The following is a 27,036-nucleotide window of genomic DNA, read 5'->3' as shown; positions in this document are numbered from 1 at the left end:
CTTCATTTAAGCTGTTGTATTTACCATAAAATACCAATAAGGAGTTAAGTCTTATGACTGAACACATTAATTAGGACGAGATTGATAGGATTGCAATCATTTAAGATTTCATTAACAACACTACCGGCTGTTGATATTTTTTAGAACTATCCATATAGTAATGTGTAATATATATCCATATACACTTATTATATATTGTGTGGTTGGAACCAAAACATCCTAAGTGGCACCCTTATTATTCAAAGAAAATTGCTAATAAAGTTATGATTGCTCTTAAAGAACATATTTTTTTCCTAATGTCAAGTGAACTGAAACTTTTTAAGACAATATTTCTGTGTGTTGTTCTATAAACTAGGATGGAAGATATTTCACTTGCTACAAAATATTGGTCTAAGAATTCCATAAATGGTCTTTATTATAAATTGGCTTTGATGTGTATGTTTACATAACTGTTGAAGGCAGACATTTGTTAATTGAAGGAATTAGACTAGATAATCTAGCGTGTGTTTATAGTTTTAGATACTTTCAAAAAATTTAATGTGGAGAATGAGTATGATCGAGTTTGCTTATTTCGAAAAGTAAGGGATAAGTAGAATATGTGGCTTATAGCTTTGGTCTCTAGATTTTCAGTCAATAACAGCAGGGTGTTTTTCTTGTCAGAATCAATAAAGTTAGGCAGAAAAACGTGGAATCTCACGTCTTCTGCCCTTCATGAGCACTGTTTAAGGGTGGCGTGGCATCGTCGTGTAAGAGGACAATCCAAATTTACTTTCCTACCTTTTGCACGCAGCCTAAAAAAATCCCACCACAAGATGTACATAAGTCAACTGTAATACAGTATTAAATCAGAAAAACATTATTACATATTCTAATACAAAGCATAATTTAGAACATATTTAATTGTCTTGATGGTACTCATATTCTGTACCACTCTGTTTTAGTACAAAGGCTTTATTCCAAGTTTATTAGGCAATTTATGGTTAATTACTAATGATATCTTATGTATATATATATATTTCTACATGAGTGGGAGGGGTACTAATAACAGTTTCTGTCATTCCCCCCTTTCTTCTTCTTCTTGAAAAAGAGGTATTAGTTAAAGCACCAAACTCTTTGTAACCACTGCAGTCATAAATTTAATTTTTACTCGTTATTTCTTTTTATTTTAATCATTGCAGTACTTAAACTATGCTAAATGGTTTGCATTTTCAAAAAATATATATTTAAATAAAAGGAGATTGTCACTAGAGGGATGAGGTCAGCACTTTATCTACAGTAGGGAAGTCAAGGGTAGGTTCGTGTTCATGAGTCTTCAATATAAATATCACATCACACCCACGCACCTAATTAATTTATTCGTATACTGGGTGCATCAATTATATACGCCCCACTTTGGCGCGCTCTCATGGTACTCAGGCAGCTGATTTTTTTGTTTTTTTGATAGATAGCTTGTTTAACACTGGAACGAATTGAGCCATTATTGGAATCCGTGCCGGGAATGACAGCATAAAAATTGATCGAACCATGGGACAAAGTTTCCTTTGCAAGGATAAGAGAGAATTTGAGGTATCTAAAGGTGATTTTGAGGCAAAAGCAAAGTGGGCTGAGTCTCAAATATCTTCAAAACAATTTTGACGATTTAATCTTGCTGGTATTTTGGATCCAAACTGCGGATCTGAGTTCCATGGACTTTTTTTTGTTGGTTGCAATCGAACGACAAATTAAACGAGCCTTCTGTAATACCAAATGGGACATTATCACTTGGATGAAAAAGAAAAAAATCCAGGATTTGCCAAAGGACCAATTGACAAAGGCTTGCTCACGCTTTTGGTATCATATAGAGACTGGACGTGATTTTATTGCAAATAAAAATGAGAATCTATGAAGCTTTCTTCATCCAATTAATTTTTTTAATTTGATAACTGGTTGGAGAGAAATTTGAGTTTGAAAAAAAATATTTTTGATGCACAGATACCTTACGCCCTTTATTTAAATAGTAATGTCCAGAGTTGTATAAAATATTCTCTAGAACGAGTGAGAGCGTAGAAGCTAGAGGAATGATTTTTTAAATTTCTATAGGTGTTATAATCATTATTCTATTCTTGAGAAGGGAATATCGAAGTATAAAGTAATAACTAGTTCGTGTGATCATTAATGAAAGATGAAGTATTGTTGAGGATTGGTTTAGAAGTTATAAATGTTATAAGTTTTCTTCCTCTTCGTACTTAAAGTTCAATGCTTGAAATCAAAAATCAAAGCAAAATGGAAAAAAAATACAACATTGGCAATTATTTTTGGCTTAAATATGGCTCGTTAACACAAAAGTAAGGTCCAATTACTTTTCCAAAAATTTTAGTGTGGATTAAATTTGTATTTTTTTCAAATAATCGTCAATTTCTATCACCAATTATTCTGATTGCCCCTTAGGGGGTTTAAATGCAAATTGCATTTAAAGTAGCCAAAATATAAATAATAAATTTTATATGAAAAGAACCTTATGAAGGGCAAAATAAGTCACATAAATAAAAATAAGAGTTATAAACTTTATGGAAAATTATAAAGTATCTGAACTCATACTACATTATTTTTTAATATTACTAAGAGTACATGGTTGATTTTATCTCGAGGGACACATTTACTATATTTAATTTTTCAAGAGTAAAATTTAAACAAGGCTTATGTAAGGACAATTATTTAAGAAAATCATCTGAAAAAAGTACTTGGCACAACTTTAATTCAATATGTGAGCCCTCATCTCTAATAATTGTCTCAATATGAAGCCTAAATCTCTTGCCAACCTAAACTATGTAGACGGACTCAAGCTGGGTCAACTCATTCTTGATAGAAGCTTCTAGAGCCTTGGGGCTCCTCTGATGAATAGCAAACACCCTCTCCTCCAACCCGCCTAGATAGAGTATTCCAAGGGATTTGCATCTGGAGAAGAGGGCAGCACCATGTTGAGGTCACAAAAAGTATGTAAAGTCGTTTCTCAGGAAGGCCTGTATCTTAAAGGTGCACAAAGACACAAAGAAGTCAGAACAAAGTTGTTACAAACTTTTATCTGTCCGAAAGTAGTACTTTCTTATCCAAAAGTTCGATGTATGCACCTGCATTGAGCCGGAGCGGCTCAATGCAGGTGCATACCTTACCACAAAAATAGGATTTTTTGTTTCGGCTGGATTTTTGTTTTGAAGACTTCTATCACTGAAACTGAGACATTGTTTTGATGTTCACTTGTTCGGCAATAATTTTTTAATAAGAAAAGAGCAAAATCTTGGCCAAATTTTTGTTGGCCCTACGAAATTTAAGAATCTTCTTTGCTCTGTCCAACCGTCTCAGCTTGATTTGTTTAGAGATCAGATGTATTGTTTTCCTCCTTTGTGATTTAGCACCAATTTCAGTCCAGATTCCTACAATATAGGGGTGAGAGTTGTGTTATTTTTTTTCTCTCACAGCTACTAGCAGCTAATAAAGTAAAACATCATGACAGCTAAGCTGCTTTTCTCCCAAACAATCTTCAATGGCCATAATAACCGTGTTCATTTTCGGTTTCAATTATTTTTACATAGTCGTATTTTAGACAAATCATGTTATATGTTTTCATTTCTTTGTTTTCTCTTACAGATAACACCAGGGCGAACATATATAACTTGTACCGATATGGCCAAGGATAAGAAAGTGACACCACGTCCTGGAGTCAACTGTCTTCATACGGCAAAGATAAATGTATTGGATATTGAAGATAAACTTCATTTATCGAATGAAAGCAGTGAAGCCCTTCCATTACTCCGTAATATACCTGAAGATATAGTGGATATCATTGATGTGAAGATTTAGAATTATTTTTTTAATTTTGTGTATGTTTTTTGCTTTGCTTTTCAAAAAAGTACTTTTTCATCAGATGTAAATTGCATTTATTCAAAATGCTGGCTAAACATCTAGATTCCACTGCCCAATTTTTAGGTTATCAAAAGTAAGAATCCGATTTTATATTTCTAGAAATGTTTGCAACTTTGAAATATAGTTTAAAAAATGGAAAATCTTGTTTTAATATATATCCGTAAAATAGCACCGATGTACTAAGTTGTTCCAATAAACAAATCAGTATATAAACTATTTAATAAGTTACACAAAGTGGCGATACTACCATTGTGTATGTACATAAACAACTAATAAGTAAACAACGTGTGATAAAAATCCGGTGTATTTTTTAGCTCGACTATAGAAGATTCGTTATAGAGTTATAGTTTTAAGTCCTTGTTAAACTCAAAATAGAATAAAAGATCGACATCGGAGTCATTCTTGCCTATGGTCTTGTTTATTTCCTTCTCCCCCTTGTTGTAGCTTGATTGTAGTTGATTTAATGAAGCATCAGGACAGCTAGGGTAATTCTTCTAATTATCAGGGTTACCATGTTGATTTTCTGTTTTATTTTATTTTGAACAAGCTTAAATTGCTACTGATTACTATCACTGGTTATAAGAAAATCTTAGTTAGACTCAAAGAAGAATTGAGGATCGAAATCGGAGTAATTTCAATCTATATGCCCTTACCGTCTCATATTTGTGTTTATATAGTCTTTCGAACGGATACTTGAGACCAATCTAATAAAAGTATATCTTTAGGAGTCTAGAATGATCTTTTTGTTTTCCAATGACAAAAGAGGCACACATGTAATATGCAGGTTATATAGATTATACATCACAAACTCCACCTTATAAAGGGAATTGTGACTGAGATAAGTTATTTATGCGTTATATACATCTAGGAACTGAAGGACTCTTATAAATGAAATATCTTTCTTAGAGTAAGAGACGAAGTAGAGTTGACTTAAGAACTTCATAATTTCAATGAAGCAGCTGTGGATGGACCATGAGAACTCTTTCCGTTCCTCACTTGTAAAACAGTAATTTATTTGACCAAACATCCCACCTTTAGTGATAAGATAAGGATTCTCTAGAGCAGGGATGTCTAACACGTAGACTGCGGGCCACATTACCCGCTTAATGTTTAAGTGCAGCCCACTAATCATTCTCACTTTAAATAGTTTTTTTTTTAAATTACTGCACTGTAAAGAAAAAAAAATCTGCAGGTGCCCCTGAACAGGTTACCAGATTGCCCTTTTTAAAGCAGCTTTGCTTTGAAATATTAGATTTGGTCAAAATTTGAAATAAATATGTATTTAATAGTTTTGTTTTATGTATCCATTGTTTATAAAATTTCATTTAATAGGTTTTGTGGCCCATTAAAATATTTCACGTGGGAATGCAGCCATTTATTAAAATGTTTGACCCCTCTAGAGCCCTCCTTAGCTGAGCTTTACCTACGTACGCTTCTTGTTAAAAATTAGTCATAAAACTAAAAATCAAACAAGTAGACAGTTTTTGTTAATAATATTGACACCCGAGGGAGCACCATCGATCAATTAAGTCCAACTAGTTTTAAGCCCACCGTATTCCCTTTAGAAATATGAAAAATTATTTTCAACACCTTCCAAAAAGAAATTATACTTTTTGAGCATCGATTACATATGTACATAAATATTTCCCCATTGATGCTATATTTAAAGCATACACCATATGCATCAACAACCTTATTGAAATAAAGATTAAAAGCCCTAATAAATCCTTAGAATTGTAGTATAGGAACTTAACATCTTCATTCTATAGAAATATTTGTTTCTAAAGATATGCGCAAAGAGACTAGCTCCAAAGTAAAGCCAATAACCTCAAAAAGAAAATAATAGTTTAATACTCTCCATTTAATGTCTTTTGTCCAAAGAACTCTGTAAATAATAACCATTTCCAAATAAAGTTACAACAATTTAGCATTATAATATTATTCTTTTTTCGAAAACATAAAAAAATGCAAAATAAAATCACTTGGGAACTTTAAAAAAAAAATTGAAATTCAAAAACAACATAAAAATTCAGCATCCTAATTTTAAAATTGAAACTTCGGAATCTCTTTATAAATAGAAAATGTTATTAGAAAAAGTCATTTTCAAATAGTTATTGAGGCCAAAAAACGTTCTTTGAAAGCTATAACTTTATAAATATAATTTTTTCATTAACAGGTACCCTACAAATTGGACATCATAGTAGAACAACCTCTAAAATTAAAATTTAGAAGAAGTTGACATTTTTTTGTTACATTTGATCTTTCATATGACCTTAAAACTGTACTTTAAAAACTAAACTAAAAATATTATATGTCTATTGTTAAGCATACTAAAGTCTTTATTGATCACGACATTTGCGAGTTTTCTTTGTATTACATTGAAAAAGATTTAAAAAATATGCATTCATGGGTGAAAAAGTAATTTTAGGGGGGTAGGGGATTGGCAGGAAATAAATATAATTTAAGAGACATTAAGAACACCTATGAAATATTTTTCTGGACCCAAAAATAAGTACCTACATATGTTATTGTGAACATACATACAAGTCTGTATTTTGTAGAAATTGTGCTTCATAGATATACATCACATCTATAATTGTAAAAAATATGACCTGCCTGTATGTTAAAAATAAAAACAGAAAATGAATTTGGTCACCCTGATAATTTGAAGAATGTTTAGGAAAATAGAAGCTTAGCTCTCATGACGTTTTTTACATCAGCTGAAAGCACCCTTGAGAGGAATTGAATTAGCACACATCCAACTCTTTAAGTAGCAAGGGTATATAGCAAGAAATTACTATGCTATCCATCCTCGATTCCACTCCGAGTCTAACAAGGACTTACAATTATAACACTTCAACAAATCTTCAGTGTTGCTCTTTTTAATTCATATAATACTAGGGAGTACTTTATATTTAGATGTTCCTTTCTGAAGACTTACATTATAAGGATAACAGCTTTGGAAAATAAAAAACCCTGTTTAGGCTGTAACTATACATAAACACTGATTAGGAATGCAATTCAAAGAGTGATTTTCGGTCAGTCGGTGTGTTTAAAAATAAACTGAAAAATAAAGTGTTGACACTGACAGCTTAAGGAATCTTTTGGAGGAGAGAAGCTTAGCTGTTTATTAAAATAACTGCCATCAACCCTAAAATTAAGGAAATAAACAAAAATTCTAGTACGTATCTAGAATATTGATATATAGCCAGGAATTACTCCGATTTCCGTCCTTAATTTCCACTTTTAATATGTCCAACAAAGATTTAGCCTACTAACTCTCTAAGAAATCCTCAGTGTTTCTCTTTTTCATTCACAGACTTGACACTAAGATTTTCGCTCCTGTCTGTTTTGAAGTAATTGGTAAGAATTTGCAGACTAACTACCCCTTAACTGGGGATCAAGAACACATTTTGTTGTCATCATTATTATAAAAAGAATTATTGATAAATCACGTATGAATCGAAATTTTGTAGAAATTATAACATGTACTTATAATTTGCAATTCACAAAATTTTTTAAAAAAAATACTATAAATTGTCTCAATTGATTAATTCATCCCAAAGTTTTCTTTCAAGATGATGTCTCTGCATAATCCTTTTTAGCGTTCATTTTACCTCTATCCGCTTCAATATACTTCTTCGATAGAATATAAATACAATATGTTAATTTAACTTGTTCAAATACAAAGTTTGGGGGATTTTGGTTCTATACATCTTTGTAAGATTCTACGAACATCCTGAATATGGGCTTCGAAATTTTGTGGTACCATGAAAATGTCATCTACTACTTTGTAAGTGTTAAATAAATATCCACAAAGACAATATGCATTCCCCACTTCTATAAATCCTATTGGGACAATATTAAAGACATATCTACCCCAAGGAGTCATAAAACATGTCATTTCTCTTGATTTTTCTCCCATTTCCAGTTGCAAATATCCCTGTTCTGCATCTAATATTGTAAAAAAAACACTTAATGTTTGATAGAATAGTTGATACTATGTCCCGAGGTATTCTCATGCAACAGATGGGTCATTCCATTTTTTAAACCCACACATATTCTCACCTTTCACTAAGTCTGGGTAAAACTACTAATCGATAAGGAAACTTGAGTTAAATTTGGATAGCCTTGTATAATTAGTTTGGAGTAATTGTGCCAAAATTACAAAGTGTTGCAATTGTCATCGTTGCTTTAGCGATTTTATAAACTGGAGATTGTACAATCGGTTCTTTCGAGCTCCTAATTGTAGAAAAAACCCTATCTTTTACACAATATATATGATGTAAAAGATCGATATTTATTTCTTTGTGTCTTTGTAAACCCCATATATAAATTATAGTAGGCCTACGTAATTACGATATTATTATATACGTACAAATTATTTGTTCTTTATTAGTTGAAATATGTTTATTTACAATGTATATATGATTATTTACAATTTATTTATACATACGTATATGAGAATAGTGTTGGGTCTTGGTCTGAAAATCTGAGACCGGTCTGAGAACGTTATGATTTTTAGTAGGCTCAACTAATTTGGTATTCTATATGAGTTTGATCTTGATATATCTCTAAGACAAATTCGGTATAGATAAATCATTCTGGATCGGTTCAAAAGAAAAGTTCAATCTAAATTGAACTTACAAAAAAACTGGTCTGGTTCGGTCTAAAAGAAAAATTTAGTACAAATCGATATCACAATAAAACCCTTGTGAATCGTTCCAAAAGAAAAAATCAGTCTAAATCGATCCTACAAAAACCTGTTTGGATCGGCCCGAAAGAAAAAATCAGTCTAAATCCTTCCTTAAAAAAAATGTCTAAATCGGTTTAAAAGAAATTTTAAGTCCAAATTGATACCACAAAAAAAAATTGTTTAAATCTATTCTACAAAAGAAAGGGCCTGAATCAGTTTAATTTAAAATTGGGTCTAGACCGCTTCTATAGATGAATTCTTGATGACGTCATGTGTGTTTCAAAATTATGAACATTGAAGTCTTATCAGGTTAAATCTGTTGCATTTATTGTATAACTCATAAATCAGGCCAAGGATAAAAATCGATCCATAGACTGAGACCAAAAAAGTCCGTCCATATATCGTGATTGAAAAAATCGGTCCACGATTTGTAAATGATGAAATTTCTATATAAGATTGTGGTCTGGAACGAAATATTTGTTAGAATTGCCAAAGAAAAAATTACATAAGACTGATATCGGGGGGAAAACCCCGTCTTAGAATGTGTCTCAACACTAATTTTATTTTTTTGTACTTGAATTGTAGAAAAAAGAATAAAAAACAGTTATTGATTTTCAAATGTGAATTGTTTATCTAAGTTTATTTTTAACATAAAAAGTTTTCCTTCAACTTTTTATAAGCATTCCCCCCCAACATACATACAATCAACTTGTTTTATGTAAAACCCAAGTAGATGCACTGTTTAATAGCACACCTAAAAAAGGCTTGGTTAAGCATTACTTCAATGTTATTTTTCTTTTAATAAATGCCGATCGCAACGCAGCAGGTCTCCAACTGCGACAAATCTTCGTATAATGATGAAAATAAAAAAATAATAATAAACATTTGTTAAAATATGTGGAGTGGCTCAAAAAGCCATGAAGTAATAGGCTTATTGGATCATACTCGCTGTAATAAATCGTTAACCCCTGATACACATTTCAACATACTTTTATTTTATTTTTATTACATATTTCATGATTTGTTTCTAATCTGAAGTTAGAGGTTTGTTGAAAAACATAAACAAAGTCGATGCTCTGGATGTACTAATACGTGTTTTCATAACCGTCACAGTCTGCATAAATGAAAAGGAACGCTTTGCTTAAAGCATCATAAGTTGTTGATATATAAATAAAATTAAAAAACTAGCAACTAAACTCTTGCATTCAAAAGCAAGGGTTTTAACTCTTACGAGGGTGGTCTAAAAAGTTTCCTACCTCAATGTGAAAATGGCAGCATTCGTAAATAAAAGGTAGTGATATCTATCTTGCATCCTTTGACAGTTATTCATACAAGTTTCACACATCAGTGGTTGCCATGGCAAAAATCCACGTAAAACGGTTTGAACTGCTTGACAATCCGCTTTACTCACTAAATCTAGCCCCCAAACAACTTCTTTTTGTTCCTTCATCAAAAATAATACTCTGAAGACAAAGATTTTTGTCAAAGGAAGAAGCAATCATCAACTTCGTAAACAATTATCTTGAAGAGAAACACGCTGAGTACTATTAGGAGGAGTTACAGAAAATGAAGTATCACTAGGAGAAGTTTGTAGAGTTACAAGGAGACTATGTTGAAATTTATGAATAAAACTTCAGAAAAAAAATTATGTATCTTTGTTAGGTCGGAAACATTTCAGACATCTTCGAATAGTCACCTCTGAGATGATCAACTTTCAAACGTGAAAACGCTGTTTATGGTAATTTTGTGAAGCAATAAGTATAAATCTTATAAATATCAGGGAAAGAGTGTGTTGATTGCCCGTTAGGGCTAGACATCTGGGTAAGGAGAGGGTGGGAGCAAGACACATGGAACGATTGATTAAAGTTTATGTTTACAAATCAGCTGCTTATTATGCTATGATTTGGAATGATGTGACACTTTCTTCTCTAAAAATAAGAATCTACTATATTTTAAATAACAGTAGAAGAGAGTAAATATAAAAATAGTCTAAATTTTTAAAAGTTTTTGACTAATAATATGAACGTACTCAACGAATTTAGGCGCCAAATATAGAGGCTTTATTTTATGAAAATGTTATTAAAACAATGATTTGGCAAATAAAAAGGCGGGACTCAGTATCTAGTAAATATTTGCCATCCTCAATTTTCTAAACATATATTTTTTAAGTCAAATTTATAAAACTTGAAGCTCTGCAATATTACATTTTAATCCTTTTTTTTTTTTGGTTCTAGAAATTTCTTTTATAATATTTGGAAAATAAGTCATTTCATTAAAAGTTTTAACCCTCGTGGACAACAAATGTCATAGATTTAGATCAAATTAGAACAATGTAATAGGGGGGAGCAAGTTTGATCTTATCTTCTGGTACATTTTTATTATTTTAAATCTGAAATGACTTTGGAGGAAAGTCATAAAGGAGGACAACAAGACATCTTACCTTTGAGCAAAGCAAGCTCAGACGTTTGTTAGTAGTAAATAAAATTTTTAATTTTATCAAGGCCAACAACAATTTGGTCAAAGTTTTAAAACTTCCCACGTTGATGCCACTGTGAATAAGAGGAATAATCGTTACATCAAAACCAAACATTCAGATAATTTCTAAGATTTAGTAAGACATGTGTCCAGAACAAAAAATCTAGCAGCCAACACAGGTTAAGTCTGCCCTGTCATTTTTGTGGAGAGGACGGACCGCCTCAATGCAGATGGTTACATCGATCTTCTGTATAAGAAAGTTCCACATTGGTCCAGAGAAAAGTTAGGGGGAAACTTTTTTTTTCACTCAAGACGGAGGTCAGTGGTATCGCTCCACTAAGATCCAGGCCTTCCTGGGACACCATTTTCCTTATTTTTGGGACCTCAACATGTAGTCGCCCTCATTTACATACGCAAATTCCTTGGACTACTTTATTTAGGCGCGTCAGGAGGAGAGGGTGTCCAGTCACTAAAGGCTTCCATGTAGAAGGTGTAGATTTCGCTCGAGTCTGACTAATAGTAAATGTCTGCAAGGGATTTAGGCCTTGTATAGAGACAATTATTATAGTTGAGGACTCACATCTTGAATAAAAGTTGATCCGAGCACTATTTCCAGATGGTTTCGTTTTGTAAAGGACGGCATAAAACCTCTTACTGAAATGTTACTATTGAAAAATTATAAAATGTGTTCCACTAGATAAAATCAATCCCGTATATCTATTTATCTGAAGTTTCTAATTTCAGCTCTTCATTTTAAAAAGAGCTGTGGACTCGCGGGCTTGCTATTTTTTCTTAGGATTCGGCCTTTTCTAAATTTAGGGCGAGTCCCTGTTTCTTCCTTTGGTTTTGTATTAATAAAAGTTTATTAAGGGCTGGGGGTGTCTGGTGCAAAAGAACAATAGCATTGAATGATGCGATTACCAATGTCGAGAATGGACCTCCACTCCGAGGAAAAACAGCCTTCGACGCCATAACTCTATGCAAAAATCCTTCCATGTATTTCTTGGACGTTCGTGCCTTTCTTTCACATTAGTACTAATACCATTGTCATAACGGAGAATCGAACAATTCTTCTTTGCATTGAAATTCATATTATGTGACCAGAGAGCATCAATGAAGAAGGATCTTCTGAATGCAGGCATTTTCTTAAGAGCAAAAAAGGTTGCTGAATAAATATTGGGTAAGTTCCGATTATTTAAATTTTACAGTATTGAAATAACCGTATTAAAAATCAAGTAAATACCCGATTAAGATTAAATTTTTCTATTATTCTACAAGTATTTTGTCTGGCCTACATTATTTTAAATAATTTATGATGAATAAAATATTTTTATTGTACCAACTATTAAAAAAAAGGAAAACAGTGAAAAGTTGATTGCATTTTAAGGGTTTTAATACTAAAAAAGTCCCCGTACAACGCAGATTTTTCTTGATGCCAAAAATCGCAATAAGCCAGGCCCCCCTTGTATTTGTAAGTCTTCATAATATTTAGTTCTGAATGTAATGTTCACATTTCGTTTTTATAAAAATCATAACTAATATTACCTAATTGTTTATAACGTATATACTTTTGTTAGTGTGGACAACTTTTTAGAGTATGAGAGTTTTTTTTTCCTCTTTTTTTTAGTCGGAGTTTATCAAGATAGATAACCCGACTTCAATATAATTTTACATGGATTTATCTCAGTATGTGACTTGCTAGAAACGGGAATCGTAATTGAAATTCTTGTTAGACTCCGGGCTTGATCTTTAATTTCAAGTCAGACTCAGGATTCGGTCTTGAAGTTTAAGTCGGACTCACCACGGAAATACTTCTGATTACTTTCCTTAACGTTTAATTTTTCAATTATAATGACCTTAGAAAGTCTTTCTAGTGTTTTAGCGTACATGTTGGCCAGACAAAACATGGCTAAATTTGAAATGTTCATAACTATAGAAGTAAAAGCTCTGATCTGAGACTAGGGCGATACTTTTTATATTGGCAATCTGACCAACTATTTTTTATTCTCTTAAAGCTGTTTTGATCATTCTTTATTTTATGAAGGAAGATCATTTAAGGATAACGTACGTGAGTTAATTGATAATGGAAAGTAACCCTGATAATTGATTCTGGAGTTACAATTGTAAGTCGTTGTTGTACTTTGAGTAGAATTGAGGATTGACATCGTTGTGATTTATGGCCATATCCTTGCTATATACAGAGTAACAGTTGAGTTTATTTACTCTTTCTCATGGCTGATAGTAGCTAATATATTAAATACAATCGCAACTAAGGTGCTCTCCAGTCAAATATTATTTTAATTGTAGGGCTACTTCTTTAATTTTGGGTTTTTGTAAAATACTGAAAGGTCATATTTTTACGACTACAGTTATGGCAGAAAATCCTATACACTTTTAAAGTGCAAGTTTTGTTATTATATATATTTTGAAGACAGAACATCCTAGTAAGATGTAATAATACCCGCTCCTCACTAATCCAACGTAAAATCGGAACTGACTGTATTTCTGATATATCTTTAGTATCTTGTCTCTAGAAAGAAACCACACTCATCCTGCTAATACTTCTACAGCCTGATTGTCACGCATTATAAAAACGAAGTTATGTTGACACACCCTCAAATTATAAGATTTTTTTTTTTACAAAATTGGGATGACTAACGATTTGGATTGCCACATTGCTGGAGACAAGCGTCTATTTCAAATCACTTATAGTTTTCAGGATTTACTTTAATTGGATTACTCCAATATGTTTTCAACATCCTTTAGTGAATTATCCTCTTAGTATGTTGCACGTTGTTGTGCTTTTACTAATTTTTAGTATTAAAATCCCAATATCTAGAAGCATCGTTGAATTTTAAAAACTTTGTCCTTACATTTTAGCTTATCAAGGATGCTGACTTCAATTGATGGCGCATAATTAAGTTGATATTTCAAGATACATTCAGAAGAAGACCAAATAGCTTATGTGTAAAAGAAAAGGAATTACACGACGACTGACAACTCCATTAATCGAAAATTTGGGTTCAGTAAGCTTTATCGCTGTAAAATTGGTCGTGGGATTACGTGTGGAAAACTTACATTCGGAAAAATTTAAGTGGCGTCGATAAAATACAAATTTTGAATTAATAATATAGAAAATAACTCCACGAAAAATCCTCAGTGTTATTCTACGTATTTTATGCACATGTATGTAATCAATACAATAGTACTTACATCAATGCATCGTTTGTTTCCTTTTTTGACGAACAGACTCACACAAAACAACTCAATAGTTTTATCAATTCAAGAGTGAAAGAATAATAATAAGGTTTTGAGAAAAAAATTAATATGTTGGGATAAGTATTTATTGCTTTAGTCTTTAGAGCGCTCACTATTTATATTTCACTGTTTATATGTGATTTAAATCTTAACATATTCTTTAAGTGCATATGAATAATGATATAAATAGTGCTTCATATTCAATGCTATATGCACATGCTTGCAATATTTCCTTAATATATTTTTATTTTTTTAGATCAAATATATATATATATATGATATACATGATGTACCCTGTAAAACTGTATCGTTTGAAATATTTCTTTTGTATGACTTCATTATTTTCTTAGATCAAAATATGTTAGTGTATGTCGGTGTATGTTAATGTATCTTGACTATTTAATTATATATTGTATACTATATAAGCAAGATTCTCATTAATATATGTAAATATGTATTTCAATAAAATAAATAACACTATAAAAATAATTTTTTGGATTTGTTTGGAAATTTTTTGAATAAACAATATTTTGGGTAGGACGTTGGCAAGAGGTGTATTAGACACTCAGTTATGAAACGATCCTGGATGAAGGAAACTTTGCCGAAGAATAATAAAAAATTTATAAAAACACTATCCAACAAAAGAAAAAGAATTGAATAATATATTTTTTCTTTTTCTCTTTCTTTGTTTCTATCTCATTTCTTTGTTTCTATTTCTTCTAGCTGGAGCATACCAATAAATATGGACTTTTATTATGAGATAAATTCAAAAACGAGTTTTATCCTTGAAATATTACCTTAGGTTTATCTCAAATTGGCAACAATATATAGTGTTTTTGGGAGGCCCTTTTTTTAAGCTAAAGTTCATACTTTTAGCTATTCAAAAAGATAGTTTAATTTTTTTTTAATCTATTCGTCTTAAAGCTATGAGCCTCTGAATTAAAAGCGCCTATTTTCAATTTTAAACTCGAGTTATAAGTATGATGCTGACATTTTTAAAAAGTTTAGAATTGTTTAACATTTGGTTTTTACATATATTAACATAATTTAACACAGAGGACTTAAATCAGCTTTGAACCTTAAATATAACAAAAATATATGGCTTTTTTCCCAAGGCTACAAAGGTTTCACAGACAAAATAAGGTCATATTTTGAATTAGGGTGATCAACCATCTATTAAATTGAGCATATAATGTTTGTGTATAATTTTTGCTGTTGGATAGGGTCATTATAGTTCGATACGATCTCGGGATAGAACGGTGTCGATTAGGATTTGATATAGGAACTCCAACTCCATTGATCTAAACGAATTCTTTAAACATTTTTTAAAAATTTTTCAACTCATTATTTAATTATTAGACGATTGTCATGACTGGTGTTCTAATAGTAGTCCCAGACCACTGTTGGAGTATTCACAGTACAAAATAAATCAATAATTAGTGAATCCATTCTTTATCATTGCTATATAATTGCAAATAATTAAATATTTTATCCTTCAAAATTTGTGTAGCATGAATGGGATCATAATTACATAGTATTGCAGCATGATTCATCATTAAATATATTTATTGTTTTAATCGGAAAAGTGTGTGTTTAGCTTAATATTCATTCAGCAAAGTGCCTGTTGGACTAAGTGGAAAGTGTTTTAGACGGCAAGTAATCCCATAGGAAGTTTACTATATTCCATAAGTATAATCATATTATATTAAAACATTATCTATCGCAATTCCTACAATGAAAAGAATTTAAATAACAATAATACCTTTTGTTGATATTCTTTCGAACAAAAATCCAAGTACATCAAATTTGATTACCTCTATGATATTTATGCAGGTACCTACTAAATTAATTATAGTATGTTTTTGTGAATTTATAGTTGATGTAAAAGGGTTACTACCCCCTTCTTAAGTATTTCAAAAAGAAAAGACTTCAAATACAATTAATAATTCAATCCCATTATAATTCAATTGCCACAAATATTCAAACTTTTGAAATCACAATAGCATGTAGGGATTTATAGTGAATATTATATATCATATGAGGGTCATCAATACAATAGTAAACGAGACCAACTTTTCACTTTTCAGTGTGGAGTATATTTGCATTCTTCCACGAATTATTGAGTTATGTACCCCAATGTGTTCCAAAGTTATGGTCGATCATGCATTTAGTACGTTTTTTTATTACTTTGAACTTTCAAAACGTCAAAACCTGGGTTTTCATCAACACTTTGAGCTACAGCTATAATGTTCCCAGTTGTTCTTCAGCGACGTGAACTAATTTTATTCTTCAAATCACTAACCTGTCACAACAGGCCAAATTTTTCCCCCAATTTCTGTATTGTGGTCTGACAAGGGGTTAACGACGATCCAAAAATGTTTTAGTTTTACGAACCGTCTCTCCCGGGTTTCCCCCACTTTTATAGTGAATTTTAATCATTTTAATGTGTTGTTGAAGCGTGTATCATTCCATTTTTATAAATGGCGTAGTTTTTACCTGTCCAATGTAAACAAATTAGAGTTTCAAAAGTGGCATCTACCGAAATAGCAGGTTATCCAAAATAACACCTTTCATTGGAAAATCCTGTATGATATGAAATAGAATTACTGGGTTATACTTCTAAACATTTGTAATGAGCATCAAGAATTACTAAAAAAATAGCTATTATAAACAAGAACAGCATATTCAATATGTAAACAAGTCCATGGTATTAAAGACCACTCCCATGGATGGGAGAAAGTCTACGGGATATACAATGAGCGCATGATAAAGAAATGTATTTTAAATCTGAATATATTTTAGTTCACCAGATATATGATCTAGCCAATTGTTTCATTTTAATGGAATCTAAATGTTTTTATCTGCTATATTGTTGGATCATGGCGGTCATCAGGAACGTGAGATATATATATATATATATATTTGGACCCTATGTATAACCCAAAAAATAATTTATGAATAACTATTTGCATATGTCGAAAAAAAAATGTTTGCATTGTTGTTCCTAAGTTATGAGTACATAAATTATGTTTAAAATCTTATGAATGTATTAGAAATAGATAGATTTTGATCCATTTCATTTGTGGTTCATCTTATTAAATATATTATGTATATTCCAAATATTTTCTTTATACCTGGCATAGTTATTTAATGCATATAACTAATAACTACCTATAGCTATAAAAGATATCTAAATTTATAGTTTCTAGAATCAAATGACTAAATAGTACTTATATAGGCTATAAAAAAATATTACTAAAAAAATCTGTGTTGGAGTAGGAGTTGGGCATTTTATTTATCAACTCCGCAGCCCTGGTCTAATTACTAAAAATAATATCTTCAGATATATTTACTTTAATTTTAATAACAATTGCAAATCTATAAGTTAAATGTGAATGTCTCTATGTGTGTGTATGTCTGTTCTTCAATTTCAGGAATGGATTTTCCTGAAATTTTGTATGTAGCTTTTTAAGGGTCCAGAAAATGTTCTGGTCATAATTTTTTTTGTCTTTAAAGTCATGACAGCATTTAAATAGCAATTTTTAGTACTTCACCTGTACAGCCTGAAAAACTTAGTGTATTTTCCATATTAGAAGGGTTCCTTGATGATCAGGGAAGGAGCAGTGGAATAATTTAACCTGCTTCAGAAACCAGTATCTCATAAACAAAACTCGTGGATGGGGGTGTCTTCTAGATTATTAGAAGTCTTTATTGTTGTATATTATTTAGAAGTTCCGTGATGCTCATTGAAGTGTCAATGGAGAAATTTAAATTGACTTGGGCCCCGCAGTTCACCTACACAACCCCCTGGGCTAGGATATATTTAGTAAAGTAAAAGGGTTCATTGATGCCTAGAAACATTGAAACGGTTGAGTTTAAACTGTATTATGGTACAATAACTTACCTGTAAAACCTGAGAACCAGGGTTTATTTTGGGATATTAGGAGGTTTTCTTGATTATCAGGGAAGTTGCTTTAAGACTGCAAGTTCGGTGTTTGACTCCGAATAAAGCAACTACTTCCTCATCGCGTGAAAGAAGAGTGTATACTCATACGTATAAAAACAACATGAGACTAATTCTTAAAATTTTAAGGTCTATATTTTTTGTACTATATTAAGCAAAAGAGTTCTTAATTCATTGAAATTTCTTAATGCCCCGGGCAACTCCAGGCAAACCTACTTCATTAAGTAATTAAATATAAGGTGAAACAATTTATTTTGATGTTATATGTTAGCGTTCATTTTGAAAATAAACATTTCACATAAAATTTAATTATGTATGTTGAATATATACCCTATTTCGTTACATATCATCATCAATATTGTTGTTATATTTAAAAAAATAATAATGGTGCCATTAAAAAAAGAGTTGTTATTTTTTTTTTTTTTTTTTTTTTTTTTTTTTTGTCTCACGCAAAGATAGAGTAATTTAAATGAAATTAAACAAACTAAAAATCATCATCAGAGGCAATGATTAAACTAGGGAACTCTAAAACTGAAAGTACATAAGTCGACGGCGTATTGAAATAAGATTGGTAAGATTCTGTTTGTTGCTGTTAGTGCCGTCTACCACAAGAATTTATAATATGTGCAAATGGGAATTTTTGATTTATTTGGTTCATTTTGTTTGCAAAAAGATTTGTATCATTAACACTTTCAGTTCAATGTAAACCATTAAAAGTTTTCCAATAACGTCAATCTTTCTTGGTATGAAAATGGTACTTCCAAGAAAGTAAATATATCGCCATCCATTTGTATGTAATCTTATTTCAACAAGGCATGCATCTATTCTATTGTACAAAGCATAATTTATTATTTTAAAATACCCATTTGCTTCCATTTACGGCTAAATGATGACGGTCCTATGATTCAGAATTATTGAACTGGTCAAGTTCATATGTTATAGTTAAGGTAGACTAATATAAACTTTCATGATCCATAAGAGCCAAAAAGTACCTGCTCAGCCCCCCCTGTGTCACTGCCACAAAATAGGTCTCCCAAACGTTCATCTTTGCTTTATTAGCCCTTAAATCATATTTAAAAAACTAAAATGATATAAGGTTTAATATCTTGACTTTTTTGAGAGTGCTATAGGAACGGAACGTTAAAATCGGATTTTAAGCGCTGAACGTTAAAATAAATTGTGTTCCCTTCATTGAACGAACTTTCCATGGAACGTCGTTCAATTTTTCGTTCTGTTAACACGTCTGGCTTGAGTCAAATATTACCAAAATGAAAAATATATCAATAATGCATTTAAAAACTATAAAACTATTTGCGCAACTTTAAAATAATTTCAAATATTACCAGCAATTTGTTTGTTTTTGTAGGTGAGCTCTCTAGAGAATAAAGTACTCATCAGTCATTCTATAATTATTTTTTTTCAAACTCTTATTATTATTCTGTCATTCCTGAGGATAGAACACGTCATATGAATTGATACAAATATTAAGTAGTCACGTGGGAGTGTGCTTCTGAAAAACAGTGGTTGACATCTATATTATTCAAATTAAAGTTTGTCTCTTAGCCGACCCAAAATGAATCTGGCCATGCCGGCTACTACCATTTTTGATATATAATTCGCTTCGCTTTACAAAGTTATTTCCTTATTACTAAAAGATTGGATCAACTTTCAGCTTATGCTGTCTCCAATTTCGAGATAGAAAGAGAAAATATCAGGAATAGCTTTTTGAAAGCAACAAAGATCCTCTGCATTTTCATTCAAGCTGTTTTCATTCATTCATTCATTTTCATGAGTTGACTCTTGTATGAATGAAAACTGCTGTCTCTTCGTATTGTGAACTCAAAAAAGTTATTAAATAGGGTTTTTATTTCTATATTAATTTACAACACTCATTTTGGAAATAGAATGGGAGACAAATCAACTTCCTTTATCTAACTTTGTTAAGCTAAACTCTCAATTAGGTTATGAAAAGATTTTACTTGTAAAAGAGAGTAGAGAGTTATACAACTAAAAATTAATTACTCAAATGATTTATACTGTCACCTCTCTGTCATTTGTAGGTGAGAGTCTCTTAAAGGAAGAAGAGAGATGGTTGAATACATTATTTGACAAGAAATACGTCTCTGCCCTGAAGATACTCGGTCTCAACTAGAAGGAGGGTTAGTATTAATTTGAATATTTTACCAAAAATGTATCTAAAGATTTTAAAGAATCTCACATTCAAATCTCAGTTGGAATTGAGTGGATTCATCACTGAGTCATCAATCTATAAAATATTGATGTTTAGTACAGAACGCAACTAATCCGAGTCTTTAAACCTCCAAAACCTATCAATCCTAGAATGTAGCGCTTTAGTATCAACGCAAAAAGAAAATAGCCGTTATTAAGGCCCTGAATCTTCCATGAATAAAATAAAATAAAAAATATTAAATTTCAATTATCATTCGCTTATCTTTCATATTATTAAAACAAAATCATATTTGTTATTCTCTCTTCTCTAAATCTTATAATCTCGTTTAAAATAAGTGAGCAAAGATACATACCAAGATGAAGCCAGAATCAGTTTTTTAAATTTTAGGTCTTTGTTTTTTGTTTCACATTAAGTAATCGTGTGTTGTTTTTTTTGTATAAAAGTTCGTTTGTCGAAAATGCTATTTTAAGGCCAAAAAATATGCAACGCCCCTGTAATTTGTTTTCTATATTTTTCTTGCAAAATGTAAATTATCATTTAGAGTATAATTAATAACTATTATACAGACTGCAATGATAATCCTATCAATGGTAGAGGGTAAAATGAAACGACTTCTAAACAAAGGTTCTTGATCAATAAAAATCCAAATCCCATATAGTAACTTCTTTTGAGTTTATAACATAAAAATTAATGAAAACAGGAAAATACAGAAGAGAAACACTGAGGATTTGTTGGCGAGTTAAATGTAAGTCCTTGTTGTACTCAAAATATAATTGGGGATCCACATCGATGTGATTCCAGCCTATATGTCCTTTCTTGATACACAGTGATAATACATGGACAGAAAACCCATTCCTTAACAAAGAAAACACTTTTTTTTTTGTTAAAAAAATTATTATTAATTATTTATTTGCTTTATGGAGTAGAGTCTCCATAACATTTTTCAAGCCTTTGCTTAGCTTGAACGGTATTTTTCCCATCAAGAAGCCGTATCAAATTACAACAAAAATTGTTTTTGATTCATTGTTTTGGAAATGACAAAAGTAGCTTCTCACTAACTCACAAACTAAGGAATAAATTATCATGAAATTTTGCAAACTATCTTTTGAAGGTTGGAACAAACTGAAAATGAAATTTATTTCTAAAAAAGAGCCATCTATGTGTGAAGCACAAAACTTTAATTCTGACGTAATTGATAAATAAGCAATGATGTATTTGTGGGAATAAACAAATAAAATATTTAATAGGATTTCTCATTTTCCCAGAAATTGCTCATGAACTTGTTCCCGGATAATAAATTTTTAAATTTTGTGACCCCATAAAATTCCGGGAATAACAAATTTTAGGAAATTTAACCAATATATAATAAGAAAACATATGTTAGCTAGCCTTACCTAATGCTATAAGCCAAATGGCAAAACCAAGATCACGGAATTAACATTTGTCTAAATATGGTTATCTAGGCATCAAGGGGTGCCTAAAATACTTGAAAATTACTCTATAACTAGCTATACAAACTTCCTGGAATTTTCCCTTTTAACTGAATTAGCAAGAAAAGGTTGCATTAATTCAATTCATAATTCTAAATTTCCACAGATTGTCACTCTTTCAAAAGTCCTTATAAAGACTGTGGGAAGTTATTTAATAGTGTTCGGCATTCATTCGGTGAATGCCCTTTTGTGATAATACTTCAAGAGTTCTTTTAATTGAACATGTATATGACAGAGCACAACGTTAGTGAAATTCAAGCCACTATTTTATTTTCTGTTTCATCGAGAATGTCTTAAGTGCTGCAGTGTAACAACTTGCAACCAAGATCTGAGCACAATGGTTAAATCTGCTGCTGTGAGATATGCTTCATTTTTTTAAAGATCCCAAACTTGGGACAGAGCTCCTGGGACTATGGCTTTGATTTGATTACTTATTGTATATCAGATTCCCAGCAATAGTATACTCTGTTGAAAAAGATTGTCCGGTAATACGAGGTTCCCATAAAATGTCCGTACAAAGTCCGACGGATGGCACTACTTTAATTAAATTCAAAACTTGATTGAACATTCTTCTTACTCATGAAAGACGTAAAGTAACCTTGAGGATTTGCTGCAGAGTTATCAATGTAATCCGACTGAGAGTAGTATTGAGGAACGGCATTAGAGTCATTCTTGCCATCACCCTTTTTATTTCCTTCTCCCCCTTCCCACTCGTCACAGCTACTTGTAGCTGATCTAATGAAACGTCATGATAGCTAAGTCCAAAAACATTCTTTAAATGAGAAAGTTTGATTTTTACTATACTTTTTGTTAACATGCCCAAAATTCGTCCGATTACGATTATTAAAAATGTTATGAACAAAGTTGTTGGGGTAATATCGTTGGATTGTAAAATTGTGGTGTACATTATCCTTGTGAGATAAACTTTTTATGTGTAATATCATCATGAAACAACATTATTTTTGTAAAAAACTTCTTTGGCAGGCAATATTATCCTGTCCAACTTTATTGCTATTTAATATTCGGACAATCAAACTATTGAATGATGAAAACAATTCCACCGCAGTCGCTTACCTAAGCATCAAGGACCTTTTTTTTTATATCCAAAAATACCCCCCAGCCCTCAGGCTCTATAAATGAAGTGCTGGGCCCCAAGGTAGTTTAAACTAGAACTCCTCCACGTTTCTAAGTATCAACATTATCTTGCAATGAAATTACTTACAATGAAATTACTTACAATTATATTGCTTCACGATTATATTCCTACAACAATTTGGTCAGCATCCTTTTTTACCAAAATCATTTTACTGTGAACCGTTATAAGTATAAATCTTTGTTGGACATGAAATAAAATTGACAATCGACATCGGAGTAATTCCTATCTATTCATTTACAAACGGAGTGAAATTTGTTTTTATCACATAGCTGCGTATAACTGTTTTATAAAAACGTCTGTCGAACTTTTATTATTATTATCCTTTTATATCTACAAAATTATCACTAAAGATCAATAATTTAAATTATGAAAACAAATCACAGCTTTCTCAAGTTATTTTAAAAAAGCATCAAAGATAATACAAGGATGGGGTAACAATAGCCTTCATAAACTAAAATATATAATTTGTCCGGTTAAAAAGTCCATGGTTTCAATATATCTTGCAATTTTTATGTTTAGACCTACAAGAAGGTGTTTTCTACAAGCGTTAATAATTATGAGTGTATTTGCAACTATGGCTTCGACTTTAAAATCATTATTTCCTCTCAATTTAAGAGTAATGGTGCCTTTAGAGTTATGTTAAACCTGTCAATAATTATAAACATTCTTCAAACTGTCCAAATTACCAGGTTCATTTTAGTTGTTTTTTTAAACTAGTCCAAAATGCTTACTATTCATATGCATATTAAAGTTTGCTAAATAATGCCCTTCCAAAAAAGACAGTCTGTTTTAATTTTATTATTCCCTTTATATGAAACAAAAGTTATTGTTTCATATAAATATATATGAAGTCATACAAATTATTTATAAATATATGATGATAATCAATTGTAAAGCATTTTAATAATACAATAGAATATATTCTTTTGGTTCCTTTCGCATGGAAAAATATTACATTTTTTTATTATACTAAAAGATTAGCAAATTAAAATTAATTAAATTCTACACATGCTAATAAATATCTAAGGGTTTGACTTGGTAAAAAATATATATAAGCATATAAACTCCACGATTTTTTAATAAATAAAGTTATAATTTCATTTCTAATCCGAAAGATATTTTCGACGTTGAATAAATATTATTTGACTTTAGAAATGTATATAGGGCGACGGTTTGAAATTTTCCCTTAGGGTGTCGCTACTTTTACACTCTTTATAATAATCATATGTGATTAAAAATGATGTTCACTGATGGATGAAATTTTTTGAATTCAAATGTATTTTCTGATGAATGTTGACTTTTTGATGTCTCTAGGATCATAGAAACACTATTTAAATTAATGAAATTTTTTCGCTCATCCTTTTTGCCGAAAAAATTATGGAAACACTGGTATCTTCTAGAGTTTAATGAAGTTTTTAATTCTAAACCAATCTATGTATAAATATTCATTATATATTTGTTAAATAGATGTTTCAAAGCACATAAATTGTGAATTTGGGTAGCATTTTTTCTTATTCAAACGCTGTCATTTTGTGCATAACTTTAAACAATCAAAGTTAGCCGGACACCATGTATTTACTCTGAAAGAGCCTAATAAATCAAAAATATGACAGTACTAAGATGTGGTTCAGACGTCCTTGGTGCGTGAATGTTGTGTTCTTGCTTTGTAGGCTAGCCACAGCGTTTGGGGTTAGTTAAAATATATTCTATCGATTTATTCCACAATCGTGGAAAAAACAGAGTATCCTTGTAGTGATCTGTACCAGACAAGGCAATGTTGAGATTACAAACTTCTTAAAACTGGAAAGATCTTGAGTCTGGAGAGTAGGGAAAGAACTGGAAGAGTCTGGAGGAGATCAAAAAGGGGTTCATCCCAAGGATGAGGTCAGACTGTTAGAATTTGTAAAAAATCACAAATGTTGAGCCAACCAGATCGATGAGCAAATTGCCAGGGAACTCAACTGTTCCGAAAGGCAGATCAAGAAGTGTCTCGAAGATGATTTGCATATATATCTTTATATATTTGAAATAAAGCTTGTTTGTTTGTGTCCTTTTAGGGCCTAGGAGGCTGAAACTTTGCATAGGTGTCTCATTTGAACCTGGTGAGGCTAAGACGGGAGTGCCGATATTCGGGAGGGGGCTCATATGAATAAGACTTATTCTATTACCAAAACTCTTAAAAAATGTTTTTTGGAGCTCAATTTGACTAAATAGGAGGCTGATTTATAATTCAAAAAGTGACTGGCCTCTCAAAAAACCAATTTTTTTTCTTTGGACATCAATTTTCAATTTTTAAGAAGAATGGTAGTTTTGCGTTCCTCTTTACAATGGTAATAAATGGTATAAACTACTCCTTTCTTGCAAAATTAGTGAAAAACAGTTTTTTTGTAATTTTCTTCATGAATTTCGATTTGGCAATTTTTTCAAAAAAATTAGACGATAGACCGATATTCATATTTGCTATTTGAAGTTTATAACACTCTTATTTTTTAATTCATAATAATACATTTATACAATATACAAGCGCAAGTTTATTAGGTTTGCCTGTACTGAGGGGGTCTAAACATTAAGAAGAAATCACATTGAGCAATGTCAATGTGTTTTCCAACTCCCTCCTTATCTTGAGTAATCCCGGGTAACCATTTGCTAGTATTAATATAAATTTTGAAGTTTATTCGCAAAATTAGACATTTATATTTTTTTACTCGTGATGAAATTCTTGATAATATGCAACTTGTTCTTCATTTATAAATCCTTTCTTATTATTCTTTTATTCTCACGAAAATATTATCTAAGATCTTTCTGTAATTGGCAAAATGTCAAATTTAGCATCTATAAAAAAAATTACACCTAAATAAATTAATAACTCGTTCATAAAAAAACAAAGGTTATAACTGAGAATTGTGGTGGACTTATTAGTTTAAGTCCTTGTTGGAATAACTGAGAGTAGAATTAAGGATCAGTTTTCATTTTATTTCAGCCTATATGTCCTTGCTTTATACTAAGGGGGATTTGTGTTAATTTCCTTCCTTTCATAGCTCGCAGCTAACCTATGGAAATGTTCTGACCCTACTCTTCTCCCAAACATTTTTCAAATTCTCAGGGTTACCACGTTAATTTTTGACTTTTATTATTATTAAACATACCAACAGGTCAGATTTTATACAACTCTAGTGATAGCCATTTCTTAATATTATTAAGAAAACAAAGAGTGCATGTATACCCTGTGGCATAGAAAAATATATCTTAATTACATTATGAGTTATCATGTAAAACTTTTAATACAAGAAAAATAAACCAATATATTTGTTTCGATATTTGAAGCTGAAAATTTCTTAAGCATATGTACTTTAAGAAACTTTTCTTTGTATCCTTGTAATAGTAGATTTGTAGTATTAAGTGGTGTTATTTATTAAGGATAGTTAGAAACTTTTCTTCCCCGAAAATGAGTTATATATAAATATATCCATAGAAAGTTTTCACGTGACTTCATTAATCGTAAAGTTGGCGAAAACAAGTTTATAACAATAAAAACCCATGCTCCTATAAATCAGTAATTTTCTTTTTTATTTGTTGAGGTTTCTGTAGATATATGGAAATGGGTGCCTTTTTTTACTACGTACCACAAGGATATTCACAAAATTATTAACAACTTCCATCTAATTCCATCAACTCATTGAAGAGTGACATGTTAAGAAGATTGGAAGGATCGAATTTCTGACAACCAGTAAAAAAGCTAAAATGGGCACCAGGATCACCAAGGTACAGTATATTTTATATAAGCTAAGAACTATCAAATACAGTGATTCAAATGGAATAATTTCTAATTTAACTTTGTACTCGAGTACTTTCAATTGTATTTAATTTGAAATTTTAATTTAATATCGCTTTTAACTTTCTACCTGA

The 27,036-nt window shown here is 31.0% G+C and overlaps 1 protein-coding gene and 2 long non-coding RNA genes across 4 annotated transcripts in view; 1 reads left to right on the top strand and 2 right to left on the bottom strand.

The window, feature by feature from the left end:
• Window positions 1-4,040, top strand: part of LOC121130345 (uncharacterized) — a 31,373-nt gene extending 27,333 nt beyond the window's left edge. The window contains exon 3 of the mRNA XM_040726098.2: window positions 3,625-4,040. Within this exon, the coding sequence (XP_040582032.2) occupies window positions 3,625-3,837 (213 nt within the window). The 3' untranslated portion in view covers window positions 3,838-4,040. The remainder of the gene's footprint in view (window positions 1-3,624) is intronic.
• The window catches only part of LOC121130392 (uncharacterized), a 308,177-nt gene that overhangs the window by 30,576 nt on the left and 250,565 nt on the right, over window positions 1-27,036 (bottom strand). The gene's annotated exons all lie outside the window — the stretch shown is intronic.
• Window positions 16,269-18,615, bottom strand: LOC121130550 (uncharacterized). The gene is made up of 3 exons (XR_005868745.2): window positions 18,234-18,615; window positions 17,884-18,180; window positions 16,269-16,825 (listed from the first exon to the last, which is right to left on the bottom strand). It is a non-coding gene; the product is annotated as an uncharacterized lncRNA (long non-coding RNA).

The sequence above is a fragment of the Lepeophtheirus salmonis genome, chromosome Z (genome assembly GCF_016086655.4).
Source record: "Lepeophtheirus salmonis chromosome Z, UVic_Lsal_1.4, whole genome shotgun sequence".
Classification (NCBI taxonomy): Eukaryota; Metazoa; Arthropoda; class Copepoda; order Siphonostomatoida; family Caligidae; genus Lepeophtheirus; species Lepeophtheirus salmonis.
The sequence above is the reverse complement of the archived record's forward strand: the minus strand, read 5'-3'. Positions and strand labels throughout refer to the sequence as shown.